Raw genomic sequence first — 14,478 nt, 5'->3', positions numbered from 1 at the left:
TTTCTTGCAACAACAACATTTTCAGTCACCTCCTTGTCTGAAGGACAAGTGGATAAACAGGTTAATGTCAACCTCTACGAGATCAGTGTCCCTATACTGGGACGGTTGTTGCTAACTGGCGCTAATGTGACTAGAATGACTTAAGTAACATCCAACTTTCCAGGAAATAGACATGTCTTATATGTGTAGAAAGCTTAAATTCTTGTTAATCTAACTGCACTGTCCAATTTACAGTAGCTATTCCAGTAAAAATATAGCATACTATTGTTTGAGAGTGCACAACAAAACTTTTATCACAGCACTTGATTTGATATATTCAGTAATCTTGCTCTGATTTGTCATCCGGAGGTAAAAACATAACAGTTTTGTTTGATAAAATACATTTTTTGATTCAAAATGTAGGAACTGGGTTCTAAAGTTTGAACCCCTGCTGTTTCTGGTCACACAAAACTATGCTACATATTCTCCTACATTATTTTCACATTTCCACAAATTTCAAAGTGTTTTCTTTCAAATGATATCAAGCATATGCATCCTTGCTTCAGGTCCTGAGCTACAGTTAGAATTGAAAAAAGGGTCAGATTCTTGAGGTTTTTAATGTCAAGCCCTGCATGTTTTTTCCCCAAATGTCTCCTGGAATGTAGGTACACTGAACACTACACATTGGCTGAATGATAGAACAGCTAATTCCATGTTAAAATGTTATGGGAGGCATTTTTTTTGGTTTGTTTGTTTGTTTGTTTTTGATGGTAGGTCACTCTGGTAGGCCTACATTATCAAATAGTGTACTTGGCCACTGTTAAAACTGAGGGTACAGCCTCAGTGTTAACAATAAACGCTCGCTGGAAGTTGCACAGAATTTTCACAACATTCAAGTTTGAGCTCAGCAGACCTGAATTTTGCTGTGCCCCCCAAAACTTAGGGAACATTGCCCATGTGTGCACTACCATTAGGCAATGAAGCTATCAACGTCATCCCAACCCAGACCTTTTAGGGCAAGACAGGATACAGTTAGACACGAAGGGTCAATGTAAAGTTAGAAGCCAGCAAAGTATACAGTTAATTTCAGCAGCCTCAGAATGTCCCTGCTCTTCCAGAAAGGCGGCAGTGGTTAGTCTTAGGGGCCCTCTGACTTCATTTAGCCTCATTGCAGCAGCAGTGTTGGTTGGGTGCATAGATGAAGACAAAGAGGTTTGGTTTGTGTGGTGACAAGTATTGTCATCTTGTGGCCTGTGTGGTCTAGTGGTTGGTGCTGTTGACCCCAGCACACATACAGTGGGGCAAAAAAGTATTTAGTCAGCCACCAATTGTGCAAGTTCTCCCACTTAAAAAGATGAGAGAGGCCTGTAATTTTCATCATAGGTACACTTCAACTATGACAGACAAAATGAGGAAAGAAAATCCAGAAAATCACATTGTAGGATTTTTTATGAATTTATTTGCAAATTATGGTGGAAAATAAGTATTTGGTCAATAACAAAAGTTTATCTCAATACTTTGTTACATACCCTTTGTTGGCAATGACAGAGGTCAAACGTTTTCTGTAAGTCTTCACAAGGTTTTCACACACTGTTGCTGGTATTTCGGCCCATTCCTCCATGCAGATCTCCTCTAGAGCAGTGATGTTTTGGGGCTGTTGCTGGGCAACACGGACTTTCAACTCCCTCCAAAGATTTTCTATGGGGTTGAGATCTGGAGACTGGCTAGGCCACTCAAGGCCCCTGAAATGCTTCTTACGAAGCCACTCCTTCGTTGCCCGGGCGGTGTGTTTGGGATCATTGTCATGCTGTCATGCTGAAAGACCCAGCCACGTTTCATCTTCAATGCCCTTGCTGATGGAAGGAGGTTGTCACTCAAAATCTCACGATACATGGCCCCATTCATTCTTTCCTTTACACGGATCAGTCGTCCAGGTCCCTTTGCAGAAAACCAGCCCCAAAGCATTCTGTTTTCACCCCCATTTTTCACAGTAGGTATGGTGTTCTTTGGATGCAACTCAGGTTTCTTTGTCCTCCAAACACGACAAGTTGAGTTTTTACCAAAAAGTTATATTTTGGTTTGATCTGACCATATGACATTCTCCCAATCATCTTCTGGATCATCCAAATGCTCTCTAGCAAACTTCAGACGGGCCTGGACATGTACTGGCTTAAGCAGGGGGACACGTCTGGCACTTGTTAGTGTTTATATATTGGAGAGTCGAGACCAAATCACGGACGCTGGACAGAGTGGATTTCAGTTGTAACAAAAGACAGTTTTAATGAGTCAAAGATATCTTGTCCCGCAGTTTTACGTGCACGGATCTAGTTCATATAACTCGGCAAGGAGTCAGGTGAAAAAGAGGCCTTATACAAAGGTTACATTCATTTTTATACATAGAATAAAGTAGGTAGAGTCTTGTCGTTTTGGTCTTCTGATTGGTCCCAAAAGGTTGGAGGCGGACCTGCTCTAATCCAGAGCATGAGCCCCATTGGTACAGAACAGAGTCTTGTTCTCTGAGCACCCGACCAGTAGAGGGGGTGAGATGTGTTTATACTAGGAGATGTTTGTGTCAGGGGTTCGTGAGGTAGAGGGGCAGTTTTTATGGCTGGGTGTATGTGTTCATGCGATGGAATGTCTTTGTTTCCTGGGGTCGGGAGACAACCAAGCTGAGGGGATAGTTTTAGGGGGGTAGTTTTATTGCTGGCTGTGTGAGCTAGTTCCTGTTTTAGCAAGGGTACGTAAGATGACTTGAGTCAGGCGGTTTAGCTTAGCGCTGTATAATATATGAGCTATGTGTATGAATATTTATATAACACACTGCAGGATTTGAGTCCCTGGCGGCGTAGTGTGTTACTGATGGTAGGCTTTGTTACTTTGGTCCCAGCTCTCTGCAGGTCATTCACTAGGTCCCCCCGTGTGGTTCTGGGATTTTGGCTCACCGTTCTTGGGATCATTTTGACCCCATGGGGTGAGATCTTGCGTGGAGCCCCAGATCGAGGGAGATTATGTCTTCCATTTCCTAATAATTGCTCCCACAGTTGATTACTTCAAACCAAGCTGCTTACCTATTGCAGATTCAGTCTTCCCAGCATGGTGCAGGTCTGCAATTTTGTTTCTGGTGTCCTTTGACAGCTCTTTGGTCTTGGCCATAGTGGAGTTTGGAGTGTGACTGTTTGAGGTTGTGGACAGGTGTCTTTTATACTGATAACAAGTTCAAACAGGTGCCATTAATACAGGTAACGAGTGGAGGACAGAGGAGCCTCTTAAAGAAGACGTTACAGGTCTGTGAGAGCCAGAAATCTTGCTTGTTTGTAGGTGACCAAATACTTATTTTCCACCATAATTTGCTAATAAATTCATAAAAAATCCTACAATGTGATTTTCTGATTTTTTTTCTCATTTTGTCTGTCATAGTTGAAGTGTACCTATGATGAAAATTACAGGCCTCTCTCATATTTTGAAGTGGGAGAACTTGCACAATTGGTGGCTGACTAAATACTTTTTTGCCCCACTGTATACCAGTCAGTCAGTTCTAAGCCAGCTCACTGTACCTTCACTCGCATTCTTCCTAGTCTCCCGTCTTCTCTTCACTGTCCAATCTGTTTATTATGATAAAAGATGGTTATATATGAAACCTATGCCATTGGTGACATTTCAAGCGAGCTGTGGAGTGAGCTTACTGCACGCTCTTAACCCTGTTACAATCATCCCTCTTAAAACTCACTACACAGCGAGAGACTCCAGTCGTTGAGCTGAGCCCAACTGCAGATCTGGGTCACAGCACCAGTAAAACAGATTTCAGTGTGCTGCTAACAGTATAGCTTCTTCCACTGTCCCCGTCCCCATAACGGGCTCGAACCAGTGATCCTCTGATCACAAACACACGTGACCGCCCTCTTTGACAACGACGACGCAGGACGCAGTTGCAGGTGGTGAGTTTAATAATAATGAACATAGTGTGTTACAAAACAAGTGCAGCGTCTAGACATGAAAACAAAACCAATACAGCCTGATGACTGAGGGTGGTGAGGGCTATATGAAGGGATGGTAATCAGGGTGGTGATGAAGTCCAGGTGTGCGTAATGATGATTGCCAGGTGTTCGCAACGTGGGTTGCAAGGACCAGTGCTTAGTAGACCGACAACATCGAGCGCCTGAGGAAGGGAGTAGGCGTGACAACAACGTACTCTACCAACCAATTGAGCTATAGAAAAGGATCCAGTTTGCTATCCGTTGGTGATATTTCAAGCTAGCTGTGGAGTGAGTTTACTGCACATTCTTAACTCTGTTACTCTCATCCCTCTTAAACTCACTGCACAGTGAGAGACTCCGGTAGTTGAGCAGAGCCCAACTGCAGACCACACTATGGGAACTCGTGCATTCACAAAGCCATGCCCAGTTTATCTCAGTTGGTGGTGGTGCATAGCTCAGAATTCAGTTCTTAGACCTCAGTGGTACAGAAGTAAAAATATGCATGACTGTAAGTTGCTTTGGATAAAAGCTTCTGCTAAATCGCAGAACTCTGTGGTGTGGAGCTGAGATGCAGTGCAGCAGAAGTGAGATATCAGAAGCTGCGGTGTGGAACCTTCAGACCCCAGAGGAGGAACCCCAGCAGCAGGAAGAAGTAGAGAGCCAGGAGGAGCAGCACCATCCACATCCAGTAAGACAGCCATGTAGCTAGGAGGCGCTGCTCTGACAGCACCACTAGCCTGGAGGGAAACGGAGGCATACAGATTAAAATCATGATCTCAGCAAATTTCCAGTATTCATGCTATGGCCAGATTTATGTCTTCATCATCATTATCTAAAAGTTGCATGTTTGTTTACAGGGAATCCCAGGCTGTGTGTCACTATTGCCTTCAATATACATACTTTTTTAGCCTGGCCAGATAATGACAACTGTCTGCTATATCAGTTGAATAATATGGTGTTATCTTAATACATTTTAATATGACTTAATAGCAGCTTAATAGTGTTAAATCATCTTAACACTCACGGTTCTGTGGTGCAGACTGTGGTGGTCTTGGATGTGCCTGCTCCAGACCCTGCCCCTGACCCCGTCCCCACTCCAGACCCCGCTCTTGACTCCTTGGCTTTGGCCTCCTCTGAACTAGCCTCATGCGTCACGATTGCAGACCTCCGCCTGTGATGTAGCGTCATCTGCAGGGAACTGAAACACACACAACCACCCACACAGTATGGTCAGCCCTGCGTCAGTCGCACGTGACCCGTTGGTCATTATTTAAATGTCAATTAGTCATAAATGGGGAACCTGTTGATGAGTTAGGGGCTACCCACCTGGTGTGAGGGGCTACCTACATGGGGTATGAGGGGCTATCTAGCTGGTGTGAGGGGCTACCCACCTTGTGTGAGGGGCTACCTCGCTCTCTTCCTCCAGGCTCTGGGAGCTCTGTGTGGAGCTCTGTCTGAGCAGGAGGGGGGTGTGGTGGGGGGACATCTCAGAGGGCCTTTAAAAAGGAAACAGTTAAATTTACACTTCCAACTAAACAAGGTAATACTATAACAACAAACAATGCTGCTGTTACAGAGGTCTGTATAGTTCTGATGGTATGAACACAAGGCACAGCACAGGCACAGGCACAGCACAGCACAGCATAAGCCATAAGATCAGCAGACACCATGCACACACAATGTGTTCTCTACAGCAGTTAAATCCATCATAAGTTTATACTGTAGTCCGTGTACTTGTGTCTAAGCCTGTGGTCCGTATGAAAGCCTCCACATTGACTAGTGACTAGCATGGCCATCTAGCGACTAGTGACAACTGACCATGCAGATGACTCTCAGTGCACTAACTGCACTAATGACAGGGCAGATTTTCCTGTACCTGCTGGCTTGGTTCACACTGCCCCCTTCTGGCCCCTGGCTGTCAGTGGCAGCACTGGCCCTGCAACCCTCCTGGAACTTGGTCTCCAGGTCTCTGAGCTGAGAGGGAAAATGAGAGGGGGGAGAAAAGAGAGGTCAGCATAGAATTAGAGTTATGCATACCATGATCACAGGACCACAATGGGAGTAGGTCTTAGTGTTATTGTTTCGAACCTGGGATCCCGTTGGGATTAGTGTGACGCTGACTCTTCGCCGAAGGAGGGTCTGAGAAAGTCGGGGAAGTGAAACATTTAAAAATGTTAGAATTCAAGCCACTGGGCTGCCCTCGCTGATATTTTCTATTTATTTAACTGAGATATTTGAAGGAAGGATATGAAAAGCAATGAAGTGAACTGTCTGTTACATGTTGGGAGTCTCGCCTGGCAAACAGGTGCCTAACGTCTCCATCCTCTGTAATGATTCAAAAGCCAACAGTCAGAACACAGATTTTCCATATGTGGAGAATTTTGTTATACTGTACAGTCAGAGGATATTGTGCTCCTATTATGAAACTCAGTCACTTATAGTGGATCAGGCCTACTTACAATTAATTGTTCTTTTAAGAATAAATGTAAGAATCTAAATATTCAGAAAAGTCACTGCTTTGTGATTAATTTTCCTTTCACTTGTCCACAAAAAAATCCATTGAGGGGCAGCACTCAGACCTGAGTCGCTGTGTCTCCTGCCCCGGCTGCGGTGGAAACATTTCCTGGTCTCCAACAGCTCGGATCTCTCCACAGCGTGACGACGCTTCAGATGCTCCACGTGTATACCCATCATCTCCACAGAATGACACACACGCGCCTCCTGACCCAGCAGAAACATTTATCAAAGTTTCAAACAAACTACATGTATAACAGTTTTGAACAAATATATTTTTCACAGAGCACTAACCAAAACCTGGACTTATACCTCAAAAGAGCAAGCCTAGGATTACACGACAGTCTCACCTGGTGCACAGTCCCCAGCATCTCAGCAGCAGTGATGATGTCACTCACGCTGTCCAGCACTGTGTCCAGACTGGCCTCAATACGACTCAGCATCTCAGCGTCTAGACATCTACCTCTCAGATACTGGGCGAGAGGGGGGAGAGGAGGGGGGGGGGGGAATAGAAGATTGGAGAATAGATATAGTAAAAGAGAAAGGAAGTGTGGAGGAAGAGAGAGGTACGGTTTAAACTTGAAACAGACATTTATCAGACCATTAACTGTGAAGCAGCCAGGTCAAACACACGTGTACACACCCCTACCTGCAGTGTGTTTCTGGTTTGCTCCAGTTCAAGGATGAGGTTCTCCTGGGCCACTGTTCTGTCGTGTTCCTCAGCCTGCAGTCTCTGGGTTAGGGTGTACTGGTCACAACGGAACGCCAGTGCAAGCTGGGTAAACGCATTCTATAGGGGACAGAACAGTGTGTGGATGAGTGTGCAGTGTGTGTGTGCGTCTGCATGTGGGTGCATGTAGTCTCTAGTCTCTTTGTCCAAGTGTACAAATCGCAAAGAATTCTCACCTCAACCTCCTTTTCAGTCATCTCTGTACCACTGAGGGCAGGAGAGAAAAGGTGAGGTAGAGAGCCAGGATAGGGGAAAGGGGAAGAAAGGGGAGGGAGAGGTAAGAGAAGAGTGAGGTTGTGACTATCGAAAAAGTTAAAGTGTTAAAGTAAGTGTGTCCGAGTATAAACTGACCTTCTGAGGCCCAATCTCTCTAGTATAAACTGACCTTCTGAGGCCCAATCTCTCTAGTATAAACTGACCTTCTGAGGCCCAATCTCTCTAGTATAAACTGACCTTCTGAGGCCCAATCTCTCTAGTATAAACTGACCTTCTGAGGCCCAATCTCTAGTATAAACTGACCTTCTGAGGCCCAATCTCTCTAGTATAAACTGGCCTGCTGAGGCCCAATCTCTCTAGTAGAAACTGACCTCCAGAGGCCCAATCTCTCCAGTATAAACTGACTTGCAGAGGCCCAATCTCTCCGGTATAAACTGACCTGCTGAGGCCCAATCTCTCCAGTATAGGAAGGTGCTCCCAGGAGATAGCCAGCTGATCCTCTGGACTGGGCTCTGAGGAGAGGAGCAGAGGAGGGGAGAGGAGAAGAGAGGACAGAGTGTACATAGCTTCGCTAGCATACAACAACAGAGAGGACAGGAAATGGAAGTACAGCCACGTCCTGTTGCTGGCAACGATGCAGCTCAGGCAGCAAAACGGATTCCTTACCTTCGTCAGAGTCCGAGCTGTCCCCCAGTATGCCAGCATACTCACAGGGAGTGGCCTTCTTAGCAGGGTGTTGGGAGAGGGACGACACACAAATCAGTTAGCAACCTCGTGGCCAGGCTGTTATTGTAGATGAGGACAAGTTCTCAATAGACTTGCCTGGTTTAAGAATGTTTTAATTAAGAAAGAAATGTTCCTGCTTACCTGTGCATTCATGGTCCCAGTGTTAGGCAGAGTGGTACAGAGTGTGAGTATAGTGTTGTTTATATCTTTCTCCACACCCCTGATACTTTTTACCAACCCTACAGAAAGAATACCTCACTGCTGAGAGAGAGAGAGAGAAAGAAAGAACACACAAATAAGATTCAGACTTCCGTTCTACAAGTATATTGAAAGATGGCACACACACACACCCTGTTAAAGGAAGGGAAAACAGGGAAAGATGGCCCACACACACACCCTGTTAAAGGAAGGGAAAACAGGGAAAGATGGCCCACACACACACCCTGTTAAAGGAAGGGAAAACAGGGAAAGATGGCCCACACACACACCCTGTTAAAGGAAGGGAAAACAGGGAAAGATGGCCCACACACACACCCTGTTAAAGGAAGGGAAAACAGGGAAAGATGGCCCACAATTTTATTCACATCATGCTCACAGGGATACTGACACTTACCCTGCCCCCAGGTCACAAGTTTAACACTCAATTCATAATGTGACATCCTTTAAGAGTGAGTAGAGAAAGCTAACAGGCAGCTCTCAGTTTCAATAGAGCCTGTGTCTGAGCACAGTACCACGGGGGAAACAGGGACACAGAGGAGCATGCTGGAGAACAGAGAGAGAAAGATATGCAGTAGCTATAAACAAACAGAAGTGGGGGTAGGGACTATCTGAACACAAAGGAGGAGAGGAAAAGGACAATCATTAACTACATGAGTTTAATCTGAGGATAAACAGCTGGCTTGCTTTAGGAAACACCCACACATCTAATACTAACAATATAACCATAAACCTCCAGACAGAAGCATGTACAAGTGTCACTATAAACACTTATTGTCTAATATTCTAAAGTAGTGTTAATAGTCCATACTTTGACAGTGGACAGTCACAATATTCACTTCATAACATGAAAGTACAGCAGTTATAGTATGTAAGACTATTTTCTACATTGTAAAATTATAGTGAAGACATCAAAACTATGAAATAACACATATGGAATCATGTAGTAACCAAAAAGTGTTCAACAAATCAAAATATATTTTATATTCTTCAAAGTAGCCACTCTTTGCCTTGATGACAGCTTTGCACACTCTTGGCATTCTCTAAACCAGCTTCATGAGGTAGTCACCTGGAATGCATTTAAATTAACAGGTGTGCCTTGACAAAAGTTAATTTGTGGAATGTATTTATACTTAATGCATTTGAGCCAATCAGTTGTGTTGTGACAAGGTGTAATGGATTTCTTCATCTGAACGAGCGGCGGACCAAAGCGCAGCGTGGTTGTTTTGATTCATGTTTTAATAAATCCCTTCACATGAACAAAGTAACAAAAACAAGAAATGTGAAAACTCAAAACAGCCCTATCTGGTGCAAAACACAGAGACAGGAACAATCACCCACAAACACACAGGCTACCTAAGTATGATTCTCAATCAGAGACAACTAATGACACCTGCCTCTGATTGAGAACCATACCAGGCCGAAACATAGAAATACCCCAAAACATCGAAAATCAAACATAGACTGCCCACCCAACTCACGCCCTGACCATACTAACTAAATACAAAACAAAGGTCAGAACGTGACAGTACCCCCCCCCCCCAAAGGTGCGGACTCCGGCCGCAAAACCTTGACCTATAGGGGAGGGTCTGGGTGGGCGTCTGTCCGCGGTGGCGGCTCTGGCGCGGGACGCGGACCCCACTTCACCATTGTCTTAGTCCGCCTTATTGTCCGCCTCCGTGGCTTTCTCACCATGGCCACCCTTCTCAATGACCCCACTGGACAGAGGGGCAGCTCGGGACAGAGGTGGGACAGCTCGGGACAGAGGTGGGACAGCTCGGGACAGAGGTGGGACAGCTGCTCGGGACAGAGGGGCAGCTGCTCGGGACAGCGGGGCGGCTGCTCGGGACAGAGGGGCGGCTGCTCGGGACAGAGGGGCGGCAGCTCGGGACAGAGGGGCGGCAGCTCGGGACAGAGGGGCGGCAGCTCTGGGCTGAGGGGCGGCGGCTCTGGGCTGAGGGGCGGCGGCTCTGGGCTGAGGGGCACTGGCGGCCCCTGGCTGACTGGTGGCACTGGCGGCCCCTGGCTGACTGGCGGCACTGGTGGCCCCTGGCTGACTGGCGGCACTGGCGGCCCCTGGCAGACGGGCGGCACTGGCGGCGCTGGGCAGACGGGCGGCACTGGGCAGACGGGCGGCACTGGCGGCGCTGGGCAGACGGGCGGCACTGGGCAGACAGGCGGCACTGGCGGCGCTGGGCAGACGGGTGGCTCAGGCGGCGCTGGAGAGGAGGAAGGCTCTGGTAGCGCCGGAGAGGAGGGAGACTCCGGCAGCGCTGGAGAGGAGGGAGCCCCTGTAAGGATGGGCCGGAGAGACAGCCTGGTGCGGGGGGCTGCCACCGGAGGGCTGGTGCGTGGAGGTGGTGACGGATAGACCGGGCCGTGCAGGCGCACTAGAGCTCTTGAGCACCGAGCCTGCCCAACCTTACCCGGTTGAATGGTCCCGGTCGCCCTGCCAGTGCGGCGAGGTGGAATAGCCCGCACTGGGCTATGCAGGCGAACCGGGGACACCGTGCGCAAGGCTGGTGCCATGTAAGCCGGCCCAAGGAGACGCACGGGAGATCAGATGCGTAGAGCCGGCTTCATGGCACTTGGCTCGATGCCCACTCTAGCCCGGCCGATACTCGGAGCTGGAATGTACCTCGGGCTGTGCACCCGCACTGGGGACACCGTGCGCTCCACAGCATAACACGGTGCCTGCCCGGTCTCTCTAGCCCCCCGGTAACCACAGGGAGTTTGCACAGGTCTCCTACCTGGCATAGCCATACTCCCTGTGAGCCCCCCCCCCCCCAATACATTTTTGGGGCTGACTCTCGGGCTTCCATTCGCTCTGCCGTGCTAGTTCCTCATAATGCCGCCTCTCTGCTTTTGCTGCCTCCAGCTCGGCCTTGGGGCGGCAATATTCTCCTGGCTCTGCCCAGGGTCCTTTCCCATCTAGAATCTCCTCCCAAGTCCATCTCTCCAAATAGTGCAGCCTCTCCCACTGCTCCTGCTGCTGCTCCTGCTGCTGCTGCCTCTGTTGCTTCTCCTGCTGCTGCTTTTGCCGTTGCCCGTTACCACGCCGCTTGGTCCTTGGTTGGTGGGTGATTCTGTAATTGATTTCTTCATCTGAACGAGAGGCGGACCAAAGCACAGCGTGGTTGTTTTGATTCATGTTTTAATAAATCCCTTCACATGAACAAACTAACAAAAACAAGAAATGTGAAAACTCAAAACAGCCCTATCTGGTGCAAAACACAGAGACAGGAACAATCACCCACAAACACACAGTGAAACCCAGGCTACCTAAGTATGATTCTCAATCAGAGACAACTAATGGCACCTGCCTCTGATTGAGAACCATACTAGGCCGAAACATAGAAAAACAAACATAGACTGCCCACCCAACTCACGCCCTGACCATACTAACTAAATACAAAACAAAGGAAATAAAGGTCAGAACGTGACACAAGGTAGGGGTGGTATACAGAAGATAGCCCTATTTGGTAAAACACAAAATCCATATTATGGCAAGAACAGCTCAAATAAGCAAAGAGAAACGACAGTCCATCATTACTTTAAGACATGAAGGTTAGTCAATACGGAACATTTCAAAAAAATCTTCAAGTGAAGTCGCAAAAACCATCAATCTCTATGATGACACTGACTCTCATGAGGACCGCCACAGGAAAGGAAGACCCAGAGTTACCTCTGCTGCAGAGGATAAGTTCATTAGAGTTACCAGCCTCAGAAATTGCAGCACAAATGAATGCTTCAGAGTTCAAGAAGCAGACACATCTCAACATCAACTGTTCAGAGGAGTTTGCATGAATCAGGCCTTCATGGTCGAATTGCTGCAAAGAAACCACTACTGAAGGACCCCAATAATAAGAAGAGACTTGCTTGGGCCAAGAAACATGAGCAATGGACATTAGACCGGTGGAAATCTGTCCTTTGGTCTGATCAGTCCAAATGTTTGATTTTTGGTTCTAACCGCCGTGTCTTTGTGAGATGCAGAGTAGGTGAACGGATGATCTGTGTGGTTCCCACCATGAAGCATGGAGGAGGAGGTGTGATGGTGCTTTGCTGGTGACACTCAGATTTTTTTTTTGAATTCAAGGCACACTTAACCAGCATAGCTACCACAGGATTCTGCAGCGATACACCATCCCATCTGGCTTGTGCTTAGTGGGACTATCATTTATTTTTCAACAGGACAATGACCCAAAACACATCTCCAGGCTGTGTAAGGGCTATTTGACCAAAGAGAGTGATGGAGTGCTGCATCAGATGACCTGGCCTCCACAATCACCTGACCTCAAACCAATTGAGAGGGTTTGGGATGAGTTGGACCGCAGGGTGAAGGAAAATCAGCCTTCAAATGCTCAGCATATTGTGGGAATTCCTTCAAGACTTTTGGAAAAGCATTCCTTATGAAGCTGGTTGAGAGAATGCAAAGAGTGTGCAAAGCTGTCATTTAGGCAAAGGGTGACTACTTTGAAGAATCTAAAATATATTTTAATTTGTTTAACCCTACATGAATCCATGTGTTATTTCATAGATTTGATGTCTTCACTATTATTCTACAATGTAGAAAATTGTCAAAATAAAGAAAAATCCTTGAATGAGTAGGTGTGTCCATACTTGTTAATCCTTTAAAACATTTATTCAATAGACCAGTCACTGTTTCACTAAGAAGCTGATGCTCTTCTTTAACTGTTCTCTTCTCTAAGTTTAAAACAGTTCCAAAAAGCAGCATAGATACACACTGAAGTCAACTTTTATTCTCCCTCTATTTACTTTGGAGCTACATTTTATAGTCTAAGCAAAAGGGAAACATCCATATTTAGTTATTGAGGACTGTGGTAGTTGTGAAATGACAGAGATTCAGCCAAATATGTATAGGCCTATAGACATTCCGTTATTGAGACACAGAAGACACAGACCAAAGTGGTCACAAAATAATACAACATAGAACTAAAAACTTTGAGTCTCAAAAAAACAACTAGTTCATTTTGAAACAGTGTTAGATATCTTAATACAATCTACTAAACTGCCAAAAACAGTTGCACGGCCATTTTGAATATGATGGGACACCATTATTATCTTACCGGTGTAGTGAGGCCCATGGTGTCCAATGATGTTTTGTTTTTCAGGAGCTACTGAGCACAGTGACATTCCGGTCTAGTGATGCTGCCCACACTCCTTCCTCGCTCTTCTTCCCTGTTCTCCTTCACTTTTCCTTATATTGCCTTTTTAAAGCTCCCCTGACAGCTGTTTGTTTTCCCACCAGCTTTGTTCCCTCACACCAATGGGGGAGTCATGGTTTTCTAGAGGGAATGCATCCAAGAGTTGGTGATAAAGACAGATTAGGGACCACCCTCAACCCCAAAACACATGCACACTTGTTTGAGTGAAGTCTTGCTCACTCATACAAGAGTGAACTTCACCTGAAGCTAGAACGCTAGACTAAACAAACAGTCCTCCTCCTTGGCTCACCAGTTAAAACAAGAGTTTCTCTTTGACAAATTCAGGTAGGTCCCTTCCCGTTTTGTTCCGTTTGCTTCAGTTTAACAGAATCAGCGTAATGAATATGCTCCTGGTTGCGATGTCAGAGCTCACTCATTCTCCCCTTCACACATCCAACTCAACTTGAATGCCTATAGCTACTTGAGTAGAGCTGAAAGGATTGGATACGTGTAAACATTATGGCAAATTCCACCAAGCCAATCAGAGGAACTGGTTGGTCTTTAACCATACATAACTAATACACCCTTTTAGATCTCAATGAAGTACCTAGGGGCGTTTATGCTATTGGACAGCAGTCAGAGGCAGAAGGATGATAATATAAAGTGCATACAGAAAGTATTCAGACCCCCTGATTTTGTTTCCAAATGTTACGTTACAGCCTTATTCTAAAATAGTTTAATAGTCCCCCCCCCCCCTCATAAATGACAAAGCAAAAACCGGTTTAGAAATGTTAACAAATGTATAAACCCCGCCCTCCCTGAAATATCACATTTACGTCTTCAGACCCTTTGCTCAGTACTTTGTTGAAGCACCTTTGGCAGCGATTACAGCTTTAAGTCTTCTTGGGTATGATGCTACAAGCTTGGCACAACTGTATTTGGGGAGTTAATCCCATTC

The 14,478-nt window shown here is 46.2% G+C and overlaps 1 protein-coding gene across 4 annotated transcripts; it reads right to left on the bottom strand.

Annotated features, from left to right (window-relative positions):
* Nucleotides 1–3,901: 3,901 nt before the first annotated feature.
* LOC109890272 (lymphoid-restricted membrane protein) lies at nt 3,902–13,747 on the bottom strand. Of its 4 annotated transcripts, none has more exons than XM_020482257.2 (14): nt 13,443–13,747; nt 8,281–8,400; nt 8,080–8,137; nt 7,853–7,925; nt 7,374–7,404; nt 7,117–7,257; nt 6,818–6,940; nt 6,533–6,674; nt 6,232–6,278; nt 6,042–6,092; nt 5,830–5,927; nt 5,345–5,449; nt 4,978–5,151; nt 3,902–4,690 (listed from the first exon to the last, which is right to left on the bottom strand). In XM_020482257.2, the coding sequence occupies exons 2-14, from the start codon at nt 8,290–8,292 to the stop codon at nt 4,546–4,548; spliced, it is 1,200 nt and encodes a 399-aa protein (XP_020337846.2). In that variant the 5' UTR covers nt 8,293–8,400; nt 13,443–13,747; the 3' UTR covers nt 3,902–4,545. The 4 variants fall into 4 exon arrangements, with proteins under 4 accessions (XP_020337846.2, XP_031681364.1, XP_031681365.1 ...); XM_031825504.1 differs by having other exon boundaries at nt 8,281–8,397; XM_031825505.1 differs by having other exon boundaries at nt 8,080–8,134; nt 13,443–13,746.
* Between the last annotated feature and the right edge of the window lie 731 nt (nt 13,748–14,478).

Source organism: Oncorhynchus kisutch, linkage group LG5 (genome assembly GCF_002021735.2).
Source record: "Oncorhynchus kisutch isolate 150728-3 linkage group LG5, Okis_V2, whole genome shotgun sequence".
NCBI classification, from domain to species: Eukaryota; Metazoa; Chordata; class Actinopteri; order Salmoniformes; family Salmonidae; genus Oncorhynchus; species Oncorhynchus kisutch.
Note: the sequence above shows the minus strand (reverse complement) of the source record. Positions and strands in the feature narration are given on the sequence as shown.